We start from the raw sequence: 19,732 nt of genomic DNA, 5'->3' as shown, positions 1-19,732 counted from the left end.
TTTTGGGGCAATCCGACGAGTTTTAGAAAAATGTTCATTTTTGTTCATTTCGTTCATTCCATGACTCAGGGAATCTTGGGCGACTATTTTGACGTCAAAATAGTTAGTAAACACATCCCCCTACACCGTACAATCATCTCCAGCACTCTGCAGCCCCTTTAACAGACTGAAATGACCGTATCAATATCGGATACTCAGGAACCAGCTTTTTGATACGGAAATGGAATCAAGTCTCTAGTGGGCGTTCTGGGAGTGCTAGGGCCACCAAACTTTGTAGGAACACTATAAGGGTCAATACCAAACGATTCCGACCTGTTTTGGGGCAATCCGATGAGTTTTAGAAAAAATTTCATTTTTGTTCATTCCGTTCATTCCATGACTCAGGGAGCCTCTGGCGATAATTTTGACGTCAAAATAGTTAGTAAACACATCTCCCTACACCGTGAAACCATTTCCAGCACTCTGAAATTACTTTAACAGACTAAATGACCGTATTAAAATGCCTCAAAAACCGTATCATCTGGTTCCACAATCTCGGATTCATCTTCTGTATTGTAACGCGCGAATTAATAATTTGTAGACAAACTAGCGCGCCGGGAACCATGCGGAATACAGATTGTCTCTTTACGTAATTCAAACTCTGATGACAAAATAAATTGATTGTGACTGTAATAATGGATTAAAAATTACGGCATACAGCAAATCTTGTGTAAAAAAATGTGATAAACAATATGCTGTAAAAAAAATTCGTCAAAAACTTTAAGAACACGATGCCCCGCCCCGTTGTCTAAAGTGACAATTTTGGGACTTTGACCCCCTCATAAGTTCGGTCACCGGTCCTAGTATGTTGGTCAACTGCTATCTCGAAACCAAGTTTCACAAAAAAATCAGGGTGAACCCCCCCCCCCCCCCCCCCCCCCCCCCCCCCCCCCCCCTTGACTCGAAACAAATCTTTCTACAGTTCCGCCTGATGAAATTCAAGACGATCTTTGTATGACATACATTACTACGTAGAACCAAAAAATAAGCATACGCATCAGTACGCACATGCTGAAAGTGAAACGAGATGTAAAATGTAAATACCGAGGTCACGTGTCTTGACATTGAGCCAATCAGCGCGCATAAAATCGTGCTCTTTATGACGCGCGCTTCACTTCGGATTCATTGGCACTGTTGTTGTTTTCTCCCTCGCGACCTCTCTAGCACAACTCAGTGAATGATCCATATAGTTACAGTTTACACGAGTGTAACGTGTAGTGTCTACTTAAGATGTGTGTAGCCGTTCATCAATTGTTACTTTTTTGCAGTTTCTCTTTCGTTTTGGGAGAAGTGATTACTGATTTGTAATGTCGATAATTCTCCGTTCAGTACTGTCAACTCAGTGGTAAGATTTATAGTTTTCTTAATTATTTAATGTTTCCCACTTAAATTCCCACTAGACAAGTAGCAATTCAGCTCTACAGCTCCTAGAATACTCCGTGAAGTTTAAACCCAGCACACTTTCAGTCCTTGTATGATAATTATTTTATTTCTTGTATCTGAACTCCTCCTCTTTTACAATTACCCCATTAGTACCTACGACGTGATTATTTTGCAAAGTTTGCATACTCCGTATTATCATAATAACATATTATGTTATCTGTGCGGATGGCAGATTATACTAGAATTAATGACTAGCATTTCGATATTTCAGGCCTGAAGAATTATTTATAATACGTATTCCTTGATGTACAAATAAAAATAGTTAATCCAACTGTAATTAAAGATTTTCCCATTCACCGTCATGATGTTTCTAATGAAGCTACCAAACTGTAGGTAGTCACTATAAACACATGTATAATAATTGCTGAATGAATAAAACCAGTCTGTATTCGTAATAAATCGTAATTCGTACGTATGGGGTTAAATCGTACGTGGGGTATTCCTATCTTTAAAAGTATTAATTTTATGTTTCTGAGTCCGTTAAATCGAATAAAATAAATTAGTGCCACGTAGGGTTGCTCTCAAACATGTGTAATAACTTGAATTGCGTAGAACTGATGCGTTAACTTATAATTACTTTATGTTATAACTCATGATGGTCCTACCGTAAGGCGTAAATGATTTCTGCAGAATAGCAATTTGAAGTATCATTCATTAAGAGTGAGATCAAGAGTACCCCGTTTTCGGTTAGTACTTCTGATGTTTTGTTAGAGCTGATAAATTGATCAGTATCTCTAACCCTTTTTCTCATCAGTTTGATCATATCTCGTTATCATCTTTATTCATTGTTTCGGATATAATATACTTTAGCTGCACTAAACTTCTATCTAAGTTCTAATGAAGTAATTTGCTTCAGTAATAGTTCGATGGTTACTTAGTAGTTTGTATTTACCTATAGTAATTTGCTGCGGTAACCGGAATCAGTTTTAGTAGTTCGGTCTACGCAGCAAGGCTCCTATATTATATATATTTTACAGTACTATAGTTGAGTCAGCCACTGATGTATACATTATTAGATATTTTATGCTTGCTCTATTGTTTGTGTGTATATCTATTTTTGTAACAAAATGTGTTCTGCATATCCTGTTCAAACTGGTTCTATGAACTTTTGAACCGTGTGTGCTTGATCTATGAAGATTCACCATATCCTCGTACCCTGTTAAAATTTACATCCAAAGATTTTTCTTTAATCTCTGCAGTGCCGACAGCTATCAGAAGCACCTTTTTAGTATGGAAAAATAATGCGATCCTGCATTCTTCCTGTTTTTATTGCAAAATAACACATAAAAATACAAAAAACACATAGGCAAATTATGCTATTCCGCATCAAAACGGAGTCTCTGACAACTACCAATCTTGATTCAGTATTAAGTCCGACAGCAGTTTTAATCACAGGCTTGCCACATTATTGCATCATATCATGACGTATCACACGTAACGCTAGTAAATTCGTTAAACGGTCGCCACTTTGAATTTTCACCCATTCTTTCTCAATCTCCATTATCTAACGTATGAGTATCCACCATTAAATTTAAATGTTTATAAGATTTGCTAAGACGCAAAGTTGTTCACTTCTGCTTTTGCAATTTCATTGAATGATTACTTGATTTTGACGATGGCTGTCCCTTTATCTTTTGTTCAACGATCACAGATCCATACCATTTTCTGATTTTTCGTAACTCCCGATTAGGAATACTCTCTTATGTATTATGAGCCACGATTATAAATGGTTATGAGTATTGCTGAAAGTACAGTGTAAGGCCCACACGGACCGCCTCTAACTAGCCAATCCCTGTTTACATGCCGTGTAGCAGGGGACTAGAAAGAGCTAAACTAGTAAGCGGGGCATAGCCAATACACTATACTCCCATCATTGAGTATATTACCAACCAAAAGGAAAATTTCCTTGTGTTTGGAATCTACCAAGACGAAAGTTGTACAATCCAGCGAAATTCCGAAGAATCATTCCAGTAGACTAGGCGCATTGCAACCACAGCCACGGAAATACTTATGAGTATTGCTGAAAGCACAGTGTTATATTCAAGCTGCAGTTTAAGCTTTTAAGGGCCAAGAGCTAAGAATGAGCGAACCACTTCACTATTTCTCAAGGTCACGAGGATTAAAAACTAGCCACACAGTCGAGCTCCACTTGAAACAGCCGGGTAATGTTCATCACGATACGATGAGAGATATCAAATTAATGAGATCTCCTGGCAACCTGTGAGCTAAGTGGCGCAGATCCTTTGTTCATGGAAACTGTCTAGATATCATTTGGTTTATACTTACAATCGTTTTTTTAACGTTTATTTTTGTATTTCCTCTGTGATGTTCGGAGCGATTAATTAATATTTTCTTTGACCTAATGGTTGTAAAAATTATGTTCATGCTGGTATTGTTGGATCGTACTATTATTAGATGTCAGGGAAATATTACGGATTAATGACGTCAAGTGGTTAGTAAAACAATCACAACCATCTCCGATGTTAAATAATAAATATGTTATGTTGCCTGCTTGGTGGTCTCCATTTTATTATTTGTTTCTCAACGCACAGTACACACCATCGTAATTTTATTTATATTTATTTGCACCTCTATATTCTAAAACCATCAGTTCGTATTCCGTAATGATACTGATCTCTAGCTCCTTTGTTTGCTGAAGTGTAAAAATATCGTAGGGAATAAGTTACCGGGTTTGGAATTTGGGTATATGAAATGGCCAAACGTTGATAGTAAGCTACTCCTTCGTAAAATTCAACGTTTAATAAAGAAGAAAAACACCCCTGATGACCCCTAATGCGCGTCATTAGGGGTCGTTCACATATTAATATTACGTAATCATATTACGTAATCACTGAGGGGCCGAGAGGGGGTGTCTAAATGATTACGCTAGTGTAATACTAATTTGAACACAATACCTATGGATATGTGTAATAGTTATTAAAGGGTGGTTCACATATTACGTAATCACCTGTTGGCCAATTTTTAACCCCCTCCGTAATCAGTAATACACATTGTGTATAACTGATTACGGAGGGGTTTAAAAATTGGCCAACAGGTGATTACGTAATATTTGAACCACCCTTTAATAACTAATACTATCAACTATACATTTATGACCGTCCATTTGACTAGATGGTCGCATTTCACCCATGGGGCATGAAGTGCGTGCGTGCGTGATTCGTGGGCCCACTTGCAAACCATCCATGTATTAGATCACGAAACTGAGGAACAAGAGTAAGCAGTAACCTTTGCGTTCCGTTGGTAATCTGATACCCTGTGCGCTTGTGCAGTAATCTGATTAGCTCAGCTTTGCAGAATACTGCAATCCTAATTCTATCAGCTATAAATCAACCAGTAAAATTTAAAACTCAACACTTTACAATTCTCATTGGTTGATGGAGTTAACATCGTCAGAGGAACGCTGATATAATAGTCGTTGCAGCAGATAACAATAATCTTGCTGTTAATGTTTGATGTTGTGTAACTTTTCCCTAATTGCGTACGCTTAGAACTTCCCTAGGTTTTTGGTTGCGGTTCCCGTGAGCAAACTACTCATTATGCTGTAGTACTAGTAGTAGTATTAGTACCTACTATACGTAGTATTTTGGTGTAGCTTGTTCTGATTTTAGGTCTGAGGTTTGTCCCTCAATGCAAACTGCGATTGGCATAATACGATAATTTGTATCACGCAGGCTTCGAGTATGCAAAATTTTAATCGAATTCAGGAATATGGCATATAAGTTATGTGAAAGAAATGGAAAATATTAAGGTGAAATTAGTATTTGAATTTTTATGACATACTGATCTAGGTTAGCGATCTCCCAAGTCGGGCAAGAGTGTAAAAGAGGTTTAATAAGCCTTCCGTAATGCAGACATCACAGAAGTCGTGTGTGATTATACTGCTACTAAAGATATATAAACCCAAGACATTGCTATCTTAATTACAACACATGTTGCTTGGGCGTAAATCGGCCAGGTCTCACGGGTCATCTTATATTACATTTATTTCACTTTTTACCCCGATTAAACCTAATTGGGTTTAAAGTCTCAACTAACAGCGTTTTGTTAGGTAGGTACCAGGTTCTCCTCATCTACTTCTCCTCTACTCCTCCTCTACTCCTCCTCTACTTCAGACTGTAGTTAAAGGTTGCTGTGTTAGACCCCTCCTCTGTTACAGAACATGGCTACTAGATGTCGATAGTAAGTTTATTCAATTTAATGCGTTGTCTCTGCACTTGTGTCAAATATGTGCATATTTCTTATCACTATTATATTTCTTATTTTCATTATGATATATCGAAACCCCCATCTAATAGAGCTAGCTGCCCTATTTAGTAGTGTTGGTACGGCTTTGTAATAACATAAACCCGCCACGCAAAGGGTTTATATAACAGATCATCCCGCGCTAGCGGGATGATCTGATAAACACATACGAGTGCGCGCAGCGCACGAGTTTTGTGTTAATATGTAATCCCGAAGCGCCAGCTGAGGGATTACATTTATTTAGCCCTGAGCGTGAAGTGTTTATGGATTATAATTATCTCCGGCGATTTCGACAAGGGATTTATACTTTAGAAGAAACAAGAAAGCACACTAAAATGTAGTTGAGTCGTTGAACAGGAATTTGGTCAAAGTCATTGAAGTCACGAGCAAATCTGGATGACTGAAGCCAAGAATTAAATTTGTTTAGAGCCCAGTTGTTGACTCTAACTGTACTGTCCGGAACACGATTGGAAAGCAGTTCATCAATCTGAATGTCAAACCGATCTGTCATAGTGGAGCAATAGCTTGAACGTTAGCAGGAACAAGAGCTGGAAGGAGAGCAAGCAAAACAATACTATTTTTAGGGCACGGACAAGGGTAGCTGGCTAGTCGCCAACTTCTCACGCCACGCGTTGGAGAAATTCCAAGAATTAGCTGCTTTGGCAACGTTCCCAGGAATTTGCGTGTAAAAGAAGTGGACGATTACGATGTTTCATATCACGTGGTGCGCTTTCGTGTCACGTGGTATAGACTCGGCGTATGCTATTGGTGGCACGTGGTACGCACGTGACGCGCCCACGTGATCGCGCGTCTAACTGTTCTACTATTATCGAGTTCTAATCAGCAGTATCATTGATTATTGTAAGTCGGAGAATTGAATGATAAACATCAGTTACGACTAAAAAGCGGGCCGGGTTTATACAAATTTCCGGGGCGGGATGATATCACCTCGAGATGTTTATCTAACAGCGGGCCGGGTTGAGTGATAATATGATCCCGCGTCGAAATCCCGGAGATATTTATAACCTAATAAAAGCTTGTTGCGCTGGATATGCTGCCCCTAAACTAGTTTTTGAATGAAGTTTTTTTTAATTTGTAAAATTATCGAACATTTTTTGCACAAATGAACGATTTGGAGTTCGCCAGAACTCCAGGTGATTACGTCTCTGGGGCTCCAGCGTATCCTGCAAATATCTGGTAACCTCGTTCCATACCAAGTTGTTCGGAGTATGTTTTACGCTAAAATCAAATGTAGAATACTCTAGAAATCCAATACACTGATCAACCAACTTGCTGACATAAAATATTGTTAAGATACTGCACCTAACGCCATTATCCCGTCCAAAAAAGCGGTCCCGGTCTACTATTGGTAATAGTAATGAACTTTATAGATTTCAATACGTCAGAACAAGTTTTAATTTGATAACAATTACAAAGTGAACCCGACTAGTGTTCTAATATACTAAATATTTTACATTGGGTCACTGTAAATAGCATTTTCCTAGAGGAAACAATTCAATTATTATATTTTTCCTCGATATAATGTTAAAAATAGGGCGCCAACTTTGTTCCAATAATTGAATCCGTTTTGAACCTAGCGGCAAGGTAGCCGGTATCGTAGGTTTGTGTGTTGGTTGAGCGTGAAGGATTGTGTGAATGTCACATATAGGCTGTTGAGTACTGATATTTTACACTAGCGCTTATTTTCAACCATCAAAACTCGTTTTATATCTCCATTTTTGCGTTTTCTGTGATTTAATAAGTCTATCAATAAGACTTAATACTGCACTGAATCGAGTTTGTTTCTTATTACCTTTGCTTCTCCGTTTATCAAGGACCAAGGTAGGTTTAATAAATCAGATCTAATAATAATATTAACATTATAATGATTAGTAATTCCCGGTACGACGTTTCTTGTGCGACGTTTCTTGTCTGTAATCTTGTCAATAAATGACGCAGAAAAGAAATCCTCATAAGTTTTGTTAATGAAGGAGCACTTGTGACTGTCGTTGACATGTGAACTGTTGTTATATGTCTTATAATCCGTAATTGATATTAATTGTAGTTGTTCAGCTCATTTCAATTCTCTAATTTTACGCTTACAAGTACCTGATTATGCGAAACATTTTGTTCTTAATTTGTAGCCTTAATTTTTAGCCTGGGAATCTGTCTTCGTTTATGTTTCATAATCATATTGTGGCAATCCTATTCCTATAATTGTATAATACAATTTAACTTAATAGACAAAAATGCAAGTTTCATAAGCATAAAATTATTTTTTTAACCGACTGAAAGTCCAGGATCGCAATAACCACTAATTACGGAGTAAACATGCCAAATAATTACTCACTGAACATTGTCCATTATTTCTGTATTTCCGCCTCCCTGGCTGAGCTGTACAGAAGGCTCCTGTACAGTAATACTAGCTTAATAGCAGTAGTAGGTTGACTAGTGTACGCGCTGTGTAGCTGTAATTCTCGTTTAGTACTAGTAGTGTGACCACGTGTAGTTCCGTCTCACGACATTCCTGAACTACAAAAGAAGCCTGCTGTTCTGCCCGTCACCTGTCATCACCACTATGGCACAACACTTTCTGAGCCGTTTGTAAGTAATTTCACTTTCACCTTCATATCTTTACCTGCTACTTTCTCCTGTTTGGTTTTGTTGTTTTCTAGGGTGCTCAGCGGAGTGGATCAGCGACTGGAGCAGCATTGCTGGATTGGATTACAATTACAAGATAGGTCTGAATATCATGCGTCATCTTGCATTCTTTGTGTTCATTCGTTTATATCTTTATTGTCTTGTATATAAGTGTTGCAAAAAGATTGCTTCAATCGTACCCGAGTATAAAGATAAATACCTTGAATATTATGTGTAGTTATTAGTCAGGGTTGGTAAAGTAAAGTACATATACATTATAGGTATACATTATAAGTACTAATTAATAAAGTTATAAAGTTGTGTATCAGGATGACAGATGATCAGACGTTGTATAGTATAATATGTTATATGTATATGATAGTAATAGTAGTACGTTGTATAGTAATTCTTATATTGGACTGTATAGTTAGTTAGTATAATATGTATAGGTACATCATGGTATATAGAGCTCAGCTAATTGGATGTAAGCTAATAATTAGTACCTCGTGACTAGTAGTAATGTGAGCAGCTACTGATTACTGTCAACAGTACGAGAGCAGGGTGCTACAGATTGGCATGTCACTACTGGCACATATGCTACACTACTACTAATAAGATTGTGTACAATCTGGTTGTACACCGTTGATTGTTATATTTACTCTTATATTTACACCGGATTATACATCCTCTCGTAGTATTTAGTAACCCTGCAGTTATTGCTTACTGGCTCCACCAACATCCTATTGTAAAGTTTAATTACGTCTTAAGTATATGTTACGAATTCTATTTGCACTGCACCAGTTATATTTCCTGTCATAATTATGGTAGGACAATGATTATACCATTTTTATACGGTATGTGTGTACGGTATGTGTGTACGGTATAATATGTGTACGGTACATTCCGTTTATCTGGCCTTCTTCCGTATTCGTTATAGCTTTGCAAACCCACTTTCTTGCCTCATCTCGATCTCGTATATTTATAATTTCGTCAAGATAGAAAATTCTCAATTTTACCGCAGTTATATAAATGGTTACATATTCGACTGTTCCCTTCGCCGCTATATATAATATTATAATTATAATCAATTAAAACGCAACTCAGGTGTATAATTTTGTTGGAACTAAGTTTGCTCCTGTCAATTTGTTACTTGTGTGTTTTGTTAAAATATTGTATTGAAGGGGTAGATAGAAGGGGTTGTTAGAAAAATGTTGCTCAACAGAAGTTTCCAGTAAGTATGGACTTTGTTCTTACCGAAAAGTAATGAATTACGATAATTTATAGCACAGTTTTTTAAAGTGTGGTGTTATTTATAGCGCTCATCAGGAATGCTAGGAGCTAATTTGTATGACAGCTCCCCCAAGCTATAATAGCTTCTAGAACTCTCTCTCCCTCTCTCTCTCTCTCTCTCTCTCTCTCTCTCTCTCTCTCTCTCTCTCTCTCTCTCTCTCTCTCTCTCTCTCTCTCTCTCTCTCTCTCTCTCTCTCTCTCTCTCTCTCTCTCTCTCTCTCTCTCTCTCTCTCTCTCTCTCTCTCTCTCTCTCTCTCTCTCTCTCTCTCTCTCTCTCTCTCTCTCTCTCTCTCTCTCTCTCTCTCTCTCTCTCTCTCTCTCTCTCTCTCTCTCTCTCTCTCTCTCTCTCTCTCTCTCTCTCGCAGTCTTGCTACTGTCTATTTCTCTTATATTTGCACATCTGGACCAGTCACCATGGTGTACTTCATGTTGCTAGTGAGTAGCGGTACAGTGTACCTGCAGGTGCCAACGTATTTGCATATCTTTTAAATGTTTCAGCCTACATCCTGCCTCTCTATTTTCATACCCCCAGTTTGTTTTCTACTGAGTTGCTCTTGCGCCAGGTTTTGTAAAAGTGGACAGTGAGAGTATGTTAACTTGCCCAATTTTGTAAAATCCTAAGTTTCTTGCTTTCTTAGTTTTGCTTAGATTTAGATACTGATGGGAGGTATATACTTTCTAATATATATATATATACTTTCTATATACTTTCTAACAAGTTAGTTATAGTGTTATTATCAGTTTCCTGCAGCCACCGGTCAGAAACCCTGTCACGTGTCAAAACAAATAGTCTCCTTGCCCAATTTGTTGTAGATATAGGTAATAGTGCTGCCGTTTTCTGAAGAATTTGCTGAAATTTCCAAATGGTCTTTGAGCACATTTGTCAGGAAACGGCAGAATGTGAATTATGTGTAATATTTACTGTGTAATACTATATATAATTATAGATGAGTAAACTTTACATACAGTTGAGTATAATATAATATACATTGCCAACCACTGCGAGTGATAGACCGCCAAATTTCCGTAGAATAGTAATTAGTTACTTACGGGTATTTGCCTCACAGAATGGCCAAAAAAAAGGAAGGTCTCTCAAAATCACAAAACACACTTTATTCCAGTTTTTATCTCATAAGAAGCTAAGTTGACACTCATATTTTTCTTCACGGGGGTTGATTTAATCTCATAACCATTTTTTCTTTGAGAAAAATTGGCCGGAAAATCTTCCTCCAAAAAAACATGCCTCACAGAATGGCAAAATCTTAATTTCTATAATTTTTTGATGGAGATACTTTTTAAATTTCTATCACCACACGTTGTTAGAAAACCTATTAAGGAATGGGGTAATAACCTAAAACTCACGAAAAAACTGAGCTGTGAAAAATTATTTCACAAAAAAGAAAAAATGCCTCACAAAATGGCAAAAAAAAAGAAAACGAGAAAATTTTATTTTTCTAAAACCTTTGGCTCTTGTTTCAGGCATGCTGCTGGTATTAATATGCCTTGTTAACACCCCCATATAGGTGAAATTTCTTAGAACTGAATAAAAAGGGCATAATTTCCTACACCAAAAATGGCCATTTTGTGTGGCGTTGTTCATATTCCCTGATTTCATGATTTATAACCTTCATTCGGCTGTAAAAACACTCCATCTGGGGTGTTATTGTATGATAAATAGCTTGTGAATAATTTAGACTTATTGTTTCATTGAATAAAAGTAGTTGTAAATTTTGGCCATTTTGTGAGGCATATTTTGGCCATTTTGTGAGGCGTTTAGCCATTTTAGCATTTTTTTCTTCCTATATTGAACAATGTTCGTTTTGTTTGATGAATACTATTCTTTAAACATCTTCTGTCATACTGGTGCCAGAAGTTCTCACCAAAATGCAAACTTAGTTCAAAAATTTGAAAACAAATTTTGTGAGGCATATTTTGGCCATTTTGTGAGGCGTGTAGCCATTTTAGCATTTTTTTCTTCCTATATTGAACAATGTTCGTTTTGTTTGATGAATACTATTCTTTAAACATCTTCTGTCATACTGGTGCCAGAAGTTCTCACCAAAATGTAAACTTAGTTCAAAAATTTGAAAACAAATTTTCAGTGCTCAAAATTTCTACATAAACAGTCATATTTATGCCAGAAAATGTGGTCCTAGTAAATGATTTCACCACAGGAAGTGTTGCCAGAAGACTTTTGTTTCATATGGTATCCACAAAACCTACCAGTCTTATATAAAAAATTAGTTACAAAAACATTTACAAATTTGGCCATTCTGTGAGGCTAGCCATTCTGTGAGGCATTTACCCGTAATACATATTATACTCTTATATTGTTAATATGTGTTATTGGTTACTTATACTCTTATATTGCGTTATATGTGTTAATGGTTACTTATAGAATATAGATCAAGAGGCTTGCATATAATGAACATATCGACACGGGTGCAGAGTTGAGCCTATACGGAACCTAGTATAGTTTGAAGTTTCAGTTCCTTGTTTAACTTGCCGTACAGCAAGGACATCCACTACTTTAGCCCGGCGAGGCACATAGCTCACTCTACAACTACGTGTCAAATGTTTCATATATACTAGCCAAGTTCACAAGATATATCCTTGTATATGCTATTATATTGCGTTATATGTGTTAATGGTTACTTATAATACTCGTATACTCTTATATTGCATGTGTAGTACATACGTGATATTGTCCACTTGCATAGTGCATACTATGTAGGCGTGTATAACATAACATTCGTATATTATTTTATATTCTTATATTATATTCTTATATCATATTCCTAAGATATTTGTTCAGTTCATTAGTCCTCAGCCATCGCCGCATTCGCTACTCAGTTAAAATATACGCAATAACTGTGCATTAAATCTCCCTTGAGTACCGTCCTCTCATTCTCTGTATTCCGGTTGGATCGCTTGGCAGTTTTCCAGATATGTTTCAGCAAACGATTGTAGCTTATACAACACAGTGGCTAGTAGCATATTATGCAACATTTGTCGTCTTCTTCTCTTCTCTTGAACACGTATATTGTGTAGTGTACATTGTGTACGTTCAGTTCGTTGTTTCCCGCGCCGCAGATGCACTTTTATTTGTGTTTACCTGACTTATAGATACCCTGCTAGATTCACTGTGTTCCATATTTATCTAACCTAGATCTACTTAGTTAGTGATAAACCTGGTCCCTCGTTAGAACCTGTTACATTGCACTTACCATTTCCCCGTTCCCCTGCAAACATTTTACTTTCCTAACCTGCTCCTACATATAAGTGTCATTGTGCTCTCTGTGTCCACTTGTACAGTTCTCAGCCTAAGTACTGCTACATAATAGTTATATAAACACCTGCACAAGTACCCACTTGTTCAGTTCTCAGCCTAAGTACTGCTACATTATAGTTCTATAATCTATATATACTATAGTACACACCTGTACAAGGAGGATGTGTCTAACTGCCCCACCCCCCTCCCCCTCTAAATACAGGCCCTTTATTACACAGGCCTCTATATAAAGGTCACACTATTAGTTACACAGAGCTCTAACCATTATCCCTTTAACAGCTCTATCCCCCAGTAATCACTACTTCTAACTCTGTAGTTTATCACATGACACTTCTTTACCACGGCCTCTCTTTCCACATTTTGTGAGATCTCCAGCTTCTTTGTTTGCTTTCCTAAAATGAGGATTGCTGCTGTCTGACAGTTGGTTTGATTGCTCCTTTAGAAAGGTATTTTATAGGATTATGATGCAATTTCCTCCATTGTTTAAATGTTAAACTGTTTCTGTGTTACTTAAGTTAGCTCTACGTTCCGAGACAATTTTATTATAGCGTTTGACGCATCAATATAAGTTTTAGTGATCCGTACATGTAATTGTAAAGTGGGAGATACCTACGTAATATTAAAATAAGTTGTCAGTTAATTTCATAGAAAGCTTGTAAAGAAGTTGAGTTAAGACGTTACACAAGACGTTTGAGCTATTAAAGAGGCGAATTAAACGTAACTAACATACTAAGTTTAACTAATCGCAGATAACAGTTTAAAAGATCTGCGAATTACAAATCTGACAACTGAAGCCTATTACTCATAAAGCTCAGTAAGCTTGCCCAACTGCATTCTAAATCTACATACACTTATTACACACAACATTCACACTCTTATTTCAGCCCGGCGATGGGGGACCCCCGACCTCCCATGGTGATATTTGCTGGACAGAGCCACCCTGCTATTGCAGAGGATATTGCTGGGTACGCTAATGTCATTTACAGATTCAATCAATATTTATTGTATTCCGTTGATAATTCTATGATTAGATTCGATTTTGCAATAGCTCAATTCTCCAAAGGAGAGGACTTTTACATCAAATGTTCAGAAATCTCTAGAAATAAACTTTGACTTCGTAGATACAAGTGTCACGTGATAAAACCTATTCAGTCACGTGATAAAACCTATTCAGTCACGTGATAAAACCTATTCAGTCACTTGATAAAACCTATTCAGTCACGTGATAAAACCTATTCAGTCACGTGATATAACCTATTCAGTCACGTGATAAAACCTATTCAGTCACGTGATAAAACCTATTCAGTCACGTGATATAAACTATTTAGTCACGTGATATAAACTATTTAGTCACGTGATAAAATCTATTCAGTCACGTGGGAGTGAAGTTAGGAGATATCCTGGTGCACAACCTGACGTCAACAGAGACAGAAGTAAAGCTACAGGAGAGTATCCGCGGTAAAGAAGTGTACATCATCCAGAGCGGATCAAAGAAAGTGAACAATGATGTGTTCGAGATGTTGACCATGGTGTACGCTTGTAAAACTTCCTCCGCTCGCAAAATTGTAGGTTTGTCTCCTTCAGTTACTTCTTACCATATATATAAACCTATGATATGTTATTCCTAAAAAGTAAAGCCGTCCTATTGTTTTTGCCTTCGTTAAAGATTAGTTAACACACTACCAACGAATGATCACAACAATATTGGCACGATGCCACACACTTGTATGTAATGTATGATATCCCTATTATTATGCGGATATGCTCTTTTAGTTGGATACTAATGACTCCCCTCCCTTAGCGGTGATACCTTATCTACCTTACTCTAAACAGTGTAGAATGAGAAGAAGAGCCTGCATCACATCTAAACTGATTGCTAAAATGATGTGTAACGCAGGTACTATATCACATATCTTACTTTATTCTATCTTAGTTTCCGTGACGTAATGATCGTGATGTAATGTTTTATGCGTTTATTAATCAAGCTTAATAAGTTGGCACACGCATATAATTCATACTTTTCTAACAGGTATTAATCATCTGATCACTATGGATCTTCACCAACGAGAAATACATGGGTTCTTCGACTGTTCAGTTGACAACCTCCGATCTTCACCATTCCTCTTACAGGTACTGTTAACATTCTACATTCCTCTTACAGGTACTGTTAACATTCTACATTCCTCTTACAGGTACTGTTAACATTCTACATTCCTCTTACAGGTACTGTTAACCTTCTACATTCCTCTTACAGGTACTGTTAACATTCTACATTCCTCTTACAGGTACTGTTAACATTCTACATTCCTCTTACAGGTACTGTTAACATTCTACATTCCTCTTACAGGTACTGTTAACCTTCTACATTCCTCTTACAGGTACTGTTAACATTCTCCATTCCTCTTACAGGTACTGTTAACATTCTACATTCCTCTTACAGGTACTGTTAACATTCTACATTCCTCTTACAGGTACTGTTAGCATTCTACATTCCTCTTACAGGTACTGTTAACATTCTACATTCCTCTTACAGGTACTTCTACACTTTCTGAATTAACAACTTGAGTCGATACATTATGATATATGAAATATTAATATGTGTCACCTGGTGTTCTGGTGATTGGTGAGCAATCTTTACACAGCTCACTTTGTTAGTATTAAGTCTCGTGTTTTCAACAACCCCTCTCAGTATATACTAGACAACATCACCAACTATCGTATTAAGTCTCGTGTTTTCAACAACCCCTCTCAGTATATACTAGACAACATCACCAACTATCTCGTGTTTTCAACAACCCCTCTCAGTATATACTAGACAACATCACCAACTATCTCGTGTTTTCAACAACCCCTCTCAGTATATACTAGACAACATCACCAACTATCTCGTGTTTTCAACACCCCTCTCAGTATATACTAGACAACATCACCACTAACCCCTCTCAGTATATACTAGACAACATCACCAACTATAACAACCCCTCTCAGTATATACTAGACAACATCACCAACTATAACAACCCCTCTCAGTATATACTAGACAACATCACCAACTATAACAACCCCTCTCAGTATATACTAGACAACATCACCAACTATAACAACCCCTCTCAGTATATACTAGACAACATCACCAACTATAACAACCCCTCTCAGTATATACTAGACAACATCACCAACTATAACAACCCCTCTCAGTATATACTAGACAACATCACCAACTATATAACAACCCCTCTCAGTATATACTAGACAACATCACCAACTATAACAACCCCTCTCAGTATATACTAGACAACATCACCAACTATAACAACCCCTCTCAGTATATACTAGACAACATCACCAACTATATAACAACCCAACCCCTCTCAGTATATACTAGACAACATCACCAACTATAACAACCCCTCTCAGTATATACTAGACAACATCACCAACTATAACAACCCCTCTCAGTATATACTAGACAACATCACCAACTATAACAACCCCTCTCAGTATATACTAGACAACATCACCAACTATCGTGAGTGTGTGATGGTTGCTAAGAACCCCAGTTCTACAAGACGGGTCTCTAGTTACGCTGAACGTCTCAGAGTTAACTTTGCTGTGATTCACGGAGAGCTGAAGGAGGAGGTGAGTGAGGAGTGAGGAGCTAAACTTTATGTTTTACTTCTACTACTGAATAGTAGATTATAGTAATACTTGTAGTACTACCAACCCACTGTTACCCATTTACATTTTACAGTGATGATTCCAAAACGCCTTGATTCTGCCGTTGCTGATATAATAACAACGTGCACCCTTCTATTATTCTATTGTCACTTTCCGCCGTTTCCAGAGAGAGATAGATGGCAGAACGTCACCTCCCCCTACTCCACTAATCGGAGGTAATAGCGGTATTCTACCTGTAGTTACTCCAGCTACCTTCGCCTGCAGCTTCCCAACTCCAATACCTCCTTATCAGCAGAAGATAAAACCCTCTCTTTCTCTAGTCGGATCTGTTAAGGACAAGGTAATCTCTTAACCCTATAGTATCATGATCTCTATGAATATTCAAGTTTCAGAGGAATTTTATATTATGACAATTACAAGCAAGGATTATAATTGACGGTCCTATTTTTCTTCAGATAGCAATTTTACTAGACGATATTATAGACGATGTGGAGCCGTGGTGCCTACTAGCAGGATTTCTAAAGGAGCAAGGTGCACTGAAGGTGTACGCCATGGCAACACACGGTATCTTGTCTGGAAATGCTCTGCAAATAATCAACTCTTCTCCTAGTTTAGATCAGGTCATCATAACGAACACTGGTGAGTTTAGTTGTGGAGTCGAATATTCAGCATAATTATAATCACAATTATTCAGTATTATCATAATCATCACTTTATAATCCGGTTTCAGTTTGAAACGTTAGAGACTGTGATTTTTATTTGGATTCTGATAACGAAATCTTCGCCTCATTAACATTAAAGACTATTTGCAAAACTATTTGATTTGTAACAATCTCCATTTTCAGTTCCTTTATCGGACGGACTGGCTCTCTGTCCCAAGATCCACGTGGTGGACGTCAGTAAAATGTTTGCGGAGGCTATCAGGCGGATACATAATGGGGAGAGCATGTCAGCTCTCTTCACTAATATTACACAGGACTGATAATGTCACTGTGCTGGGTTATACTCATTTGTAGGATACGATACTCGCCAGATTCTGTGATAAAGCTCGAATCCTGAAGTAGAAGATGTCAGTTAACCTCTGGAACACTTTCGCCAGTTTCAGCCAGGAAGCCGCTGAGAAGCTACAATTGACGCCCCCTGTGTAACCAATGACCTGGACACAATACTGCAGCCTCTCTATTAGACCTTGTTAGAGAGGTTGCAGTATTGTGCCCATTCATCAGAGGGACTGCAGCTAGTCCTAAACATCCCCGCTCCTTCTCCGCTCCTGCTCTGGATATTGCCTTTCATTAGCATCAAGAGCGTGTCCACATGCCCCTAATTGATCACGTTCTGGGCTACCCGATCAAAAGCTTTCACGGAACTACGGTTACTGTGGTTACCAGCTGTTAAATTAACTAAAAAGCTCTTGTCGCTCCATTTTGATTAACGGCCAAAATCAAGTCAGCACCTAGCACAGACTGATCAAGTGCGCGATTAAATTGTGGAAAGTTGCTATGATTAAGGCGTGCACAATATAATAAAATCTTGACAGACCGATGGTCCCTGCCTGTTGGTTGTAACTAATATTATAGGGCCTGCTCTTCCATATAAATTCTGAGGTAGCTAATTTGTTAGTGTTACCATTGGCCATCGTTCTTTTGGTGATGCTTGCCGCGCTGCTCTGATCAGGTGTGTTTAATCCGATTGTCATAACGCTTTTAATTTTGTGGTTTTGATAATATTCATTTGTTTTCATGTACTTCAAATGCAGAACCAAAATTATTGAAATGTCAAATTAAATATTATCATTAAATAACAAACACCACTGTAAAATATCTTAGCATTCACAGAATGCAATTTCATAACAAATTCCCGTAAGTAGGTCACAAGTTTCTTCCCAACTCTGACCACATGATTCTCAAAATTCGGCAGGGTTCCAAACATCGCTCCACCAGGTTTACCAGTTTCCCAGAGTAGAGTTTCTTTTTGTGTAGTGGAATTCTGGCTCTCTTGTTCAGGATGTCAGAAGTTTCAGAAAATGCAGGTCTTCCCGTCATACAGCCGTATAGAACACACCCGATAGCCCAGACACTGGCTTGAAGTGGGAAGTACTGAGGTTTGGAGAACGCTTCAGGAGGCAGACACATGGTGGTACCTCTGAGAAAGTTGATAGGTTGTTTAGAAAGAGGGAGAGCAGTACCGAAGTCTATCAGTTTGAGTTGGTTTGTCTTCGGATTGTAGAGGATATTCTCTTCCTTGATGTCTCCGTGGTCGATGTTGTTCTGAAGACAGTAATCCACTACTGCGTACAGCTGCTCTGCTATGCTCAGTACGGTCTTCTCAGTAAGTCTGAAGCTCCGAGTCAAGGTGTGCAGATCACTGAATCCTGGCTCGTAGTCCATCAGCAGATACCATTCTCCGTTAAACAGGAAGTGAGTTTTATACTTCACTACATTGGGGTGATGAAGTGATCTTAGTGTCGCTATCTCTAGTGGTAGTTCTGTCCCGTCCTGATAGACTATAGGAAGGTCAGGGTGATCTCTAAATACCTTGACCACGTATTTGTTGAGGGATATCTTGTGTTGTGTTAGGTACACTGTACCGTTACCGCCTGCTCCCAGCTGCTTTATAACGAGTAAACCTCTTGGAAGAGTTGAAGGTATCATGATAGTTGTTTAATAGAAGTTGCAAAGTGTGACGTAGTAGTGACGAAGTGATGACGAGTAGAGGTATCTCGTGTCTTTTATACTAGTACGAAACTATTTGGCAATGATTGGTATGTGTGGGAAAATGTGCTTGTTAAGAATGTGGGTGGAGGTCAGGTCACATAGTTTAGCAAGAGCAGTGGATGCTTTAGCACGTGCAGATTCCACTTGCAGCATGTGATACTACACCCAGCATTGTAATGCGTGAGGTGATCTCTCTGTCATGTGTAGCTTAACAGAACCTAACGTTACGTGATCTCCTGTCCCGTTCGCGTTCCAACTTCCAAGGGAAAGTGATCCATGAATGGTATCAAATCATGTGATCATGACTTTATTGATAGGTAGGTGAGGCACATTGTTTGGGGTCTGATCAATTATAACATAGTACCACCACGCA

The 19,732-nt window shown here is 38.0% G+C and overlaps 2 protein-coding genes across 8 annotated transcripts; one reads left to right on the top strand and one right to left on the bottom strand.

The window, feature by feature from the left end:
* The first annotated feature begins 1,228 nt into the window (after positions 1-1,228).
* LOC134817170 (phosphoribosyl pyrophosphate synthase-associated protein 2-like) lies at positions 1,229-18,363 on the top strand. Of its 7 annotated transcripts, XM_063826304.1 has the most exons (10): positions 1,229-1,384; positions 5,552-5,682; positions 13,852-13,932; positions 14,340-14,536; positions 14,769-14,864; positions 14,997-15,097; positions 16,469-16,606; positions 16,812-16,985; positions 17,101-17,284; positions 17,491-18,363. In XM_063826304.1, exons 2-10 carry the CDS (start codon positions 5,663-5,665, stop codon positions 17,625-17,627), a joined length of 1,128 nt encoding a protein of 375 aa, XP_063682374.1. In that variant the 5' UTR covers positions 1,229-1,384; positions 5,552-5,662; the 3' UTR covers positions 17,628-18,363. The 7 variants fall into 7 exon arrangements, with proteins under 7 accessions (XP_063682374.1, XP_063682371.1, XP_063682377.1 ...); XM_063826301.1 differs by lacking the exon at positions 5,552-5,682; XM_063826307.1 differs by lacking the exons at positions 1,229-1,384; positions 5,552-5,682 and adding an exon at positions 7,503-7,587.
* A 150-nt stretch (positions 18,364-18,513) lies between these two features.
* LOC134817006 (serine/threonine-protein kinase pim-2-like) lies at positions 18,514-19,296 on the bottom strand. The gene has a single exon (XM_063826071.1). It carries the CDS (start codon positions 19,294-19,296, stop codon positions 18,514-18,516), a length of 783 nt encoding a protein of 260 aa, XP_063682141.1.
* Between the last annotated feature and the right edge of the window lie 436 nt (positions 19,297-19,732).

This window comes from Bolinopsis microptera, chromosome 6, assembly GCF_026151205.1.
Source record: "Bolinopsis microptera isolate Bmic1 chromosome 6, MBARI_Bmic_1.0, whole genome shotgun sequence".
Lineage (NCBI taxonomy): Eukaryota > Metazoa > Ctenophora > Tentaculata > Lobata > Bolinopsidae > Bolinopsis > Bolinopsis microptera.
Note: the sequence above shows the minus strand (reverse complement) of the source record. Positions and strands in the feature narration are given on the sequence as shown.

Bases quoted from the DNA above. Each gene is read 5' to 3' on its own strand.
- LOC134817170 (XM_063826301.1), top strand. From the start codon at position 1,347: ATGTCGATAATTCTCCGTTCAGTACTGTCAACTCAGTG. The intron at 13,933-14,339 runs GTACGCTAATGT...AAATCTATTCAG, and splicing joins ATTGCAGAGGATATTGCTGG to TCACGTGGGAGTGAAGTTAG. The intron at 14,537-14,768 runs GTTTGTCTCCTT...CCCCTCCCTTAG, and splicing joins CTCCGCTCGCAAAATTGTAG to CGGTGATACCTTATCTACCT.
- LOC134817006 (XM_063826071.1), bottom strand. From the start codon at position 19,296: ATGATACCTTCAACTCTTCCAAGAGGTTTACTCGTTATAAAGCAGCTG.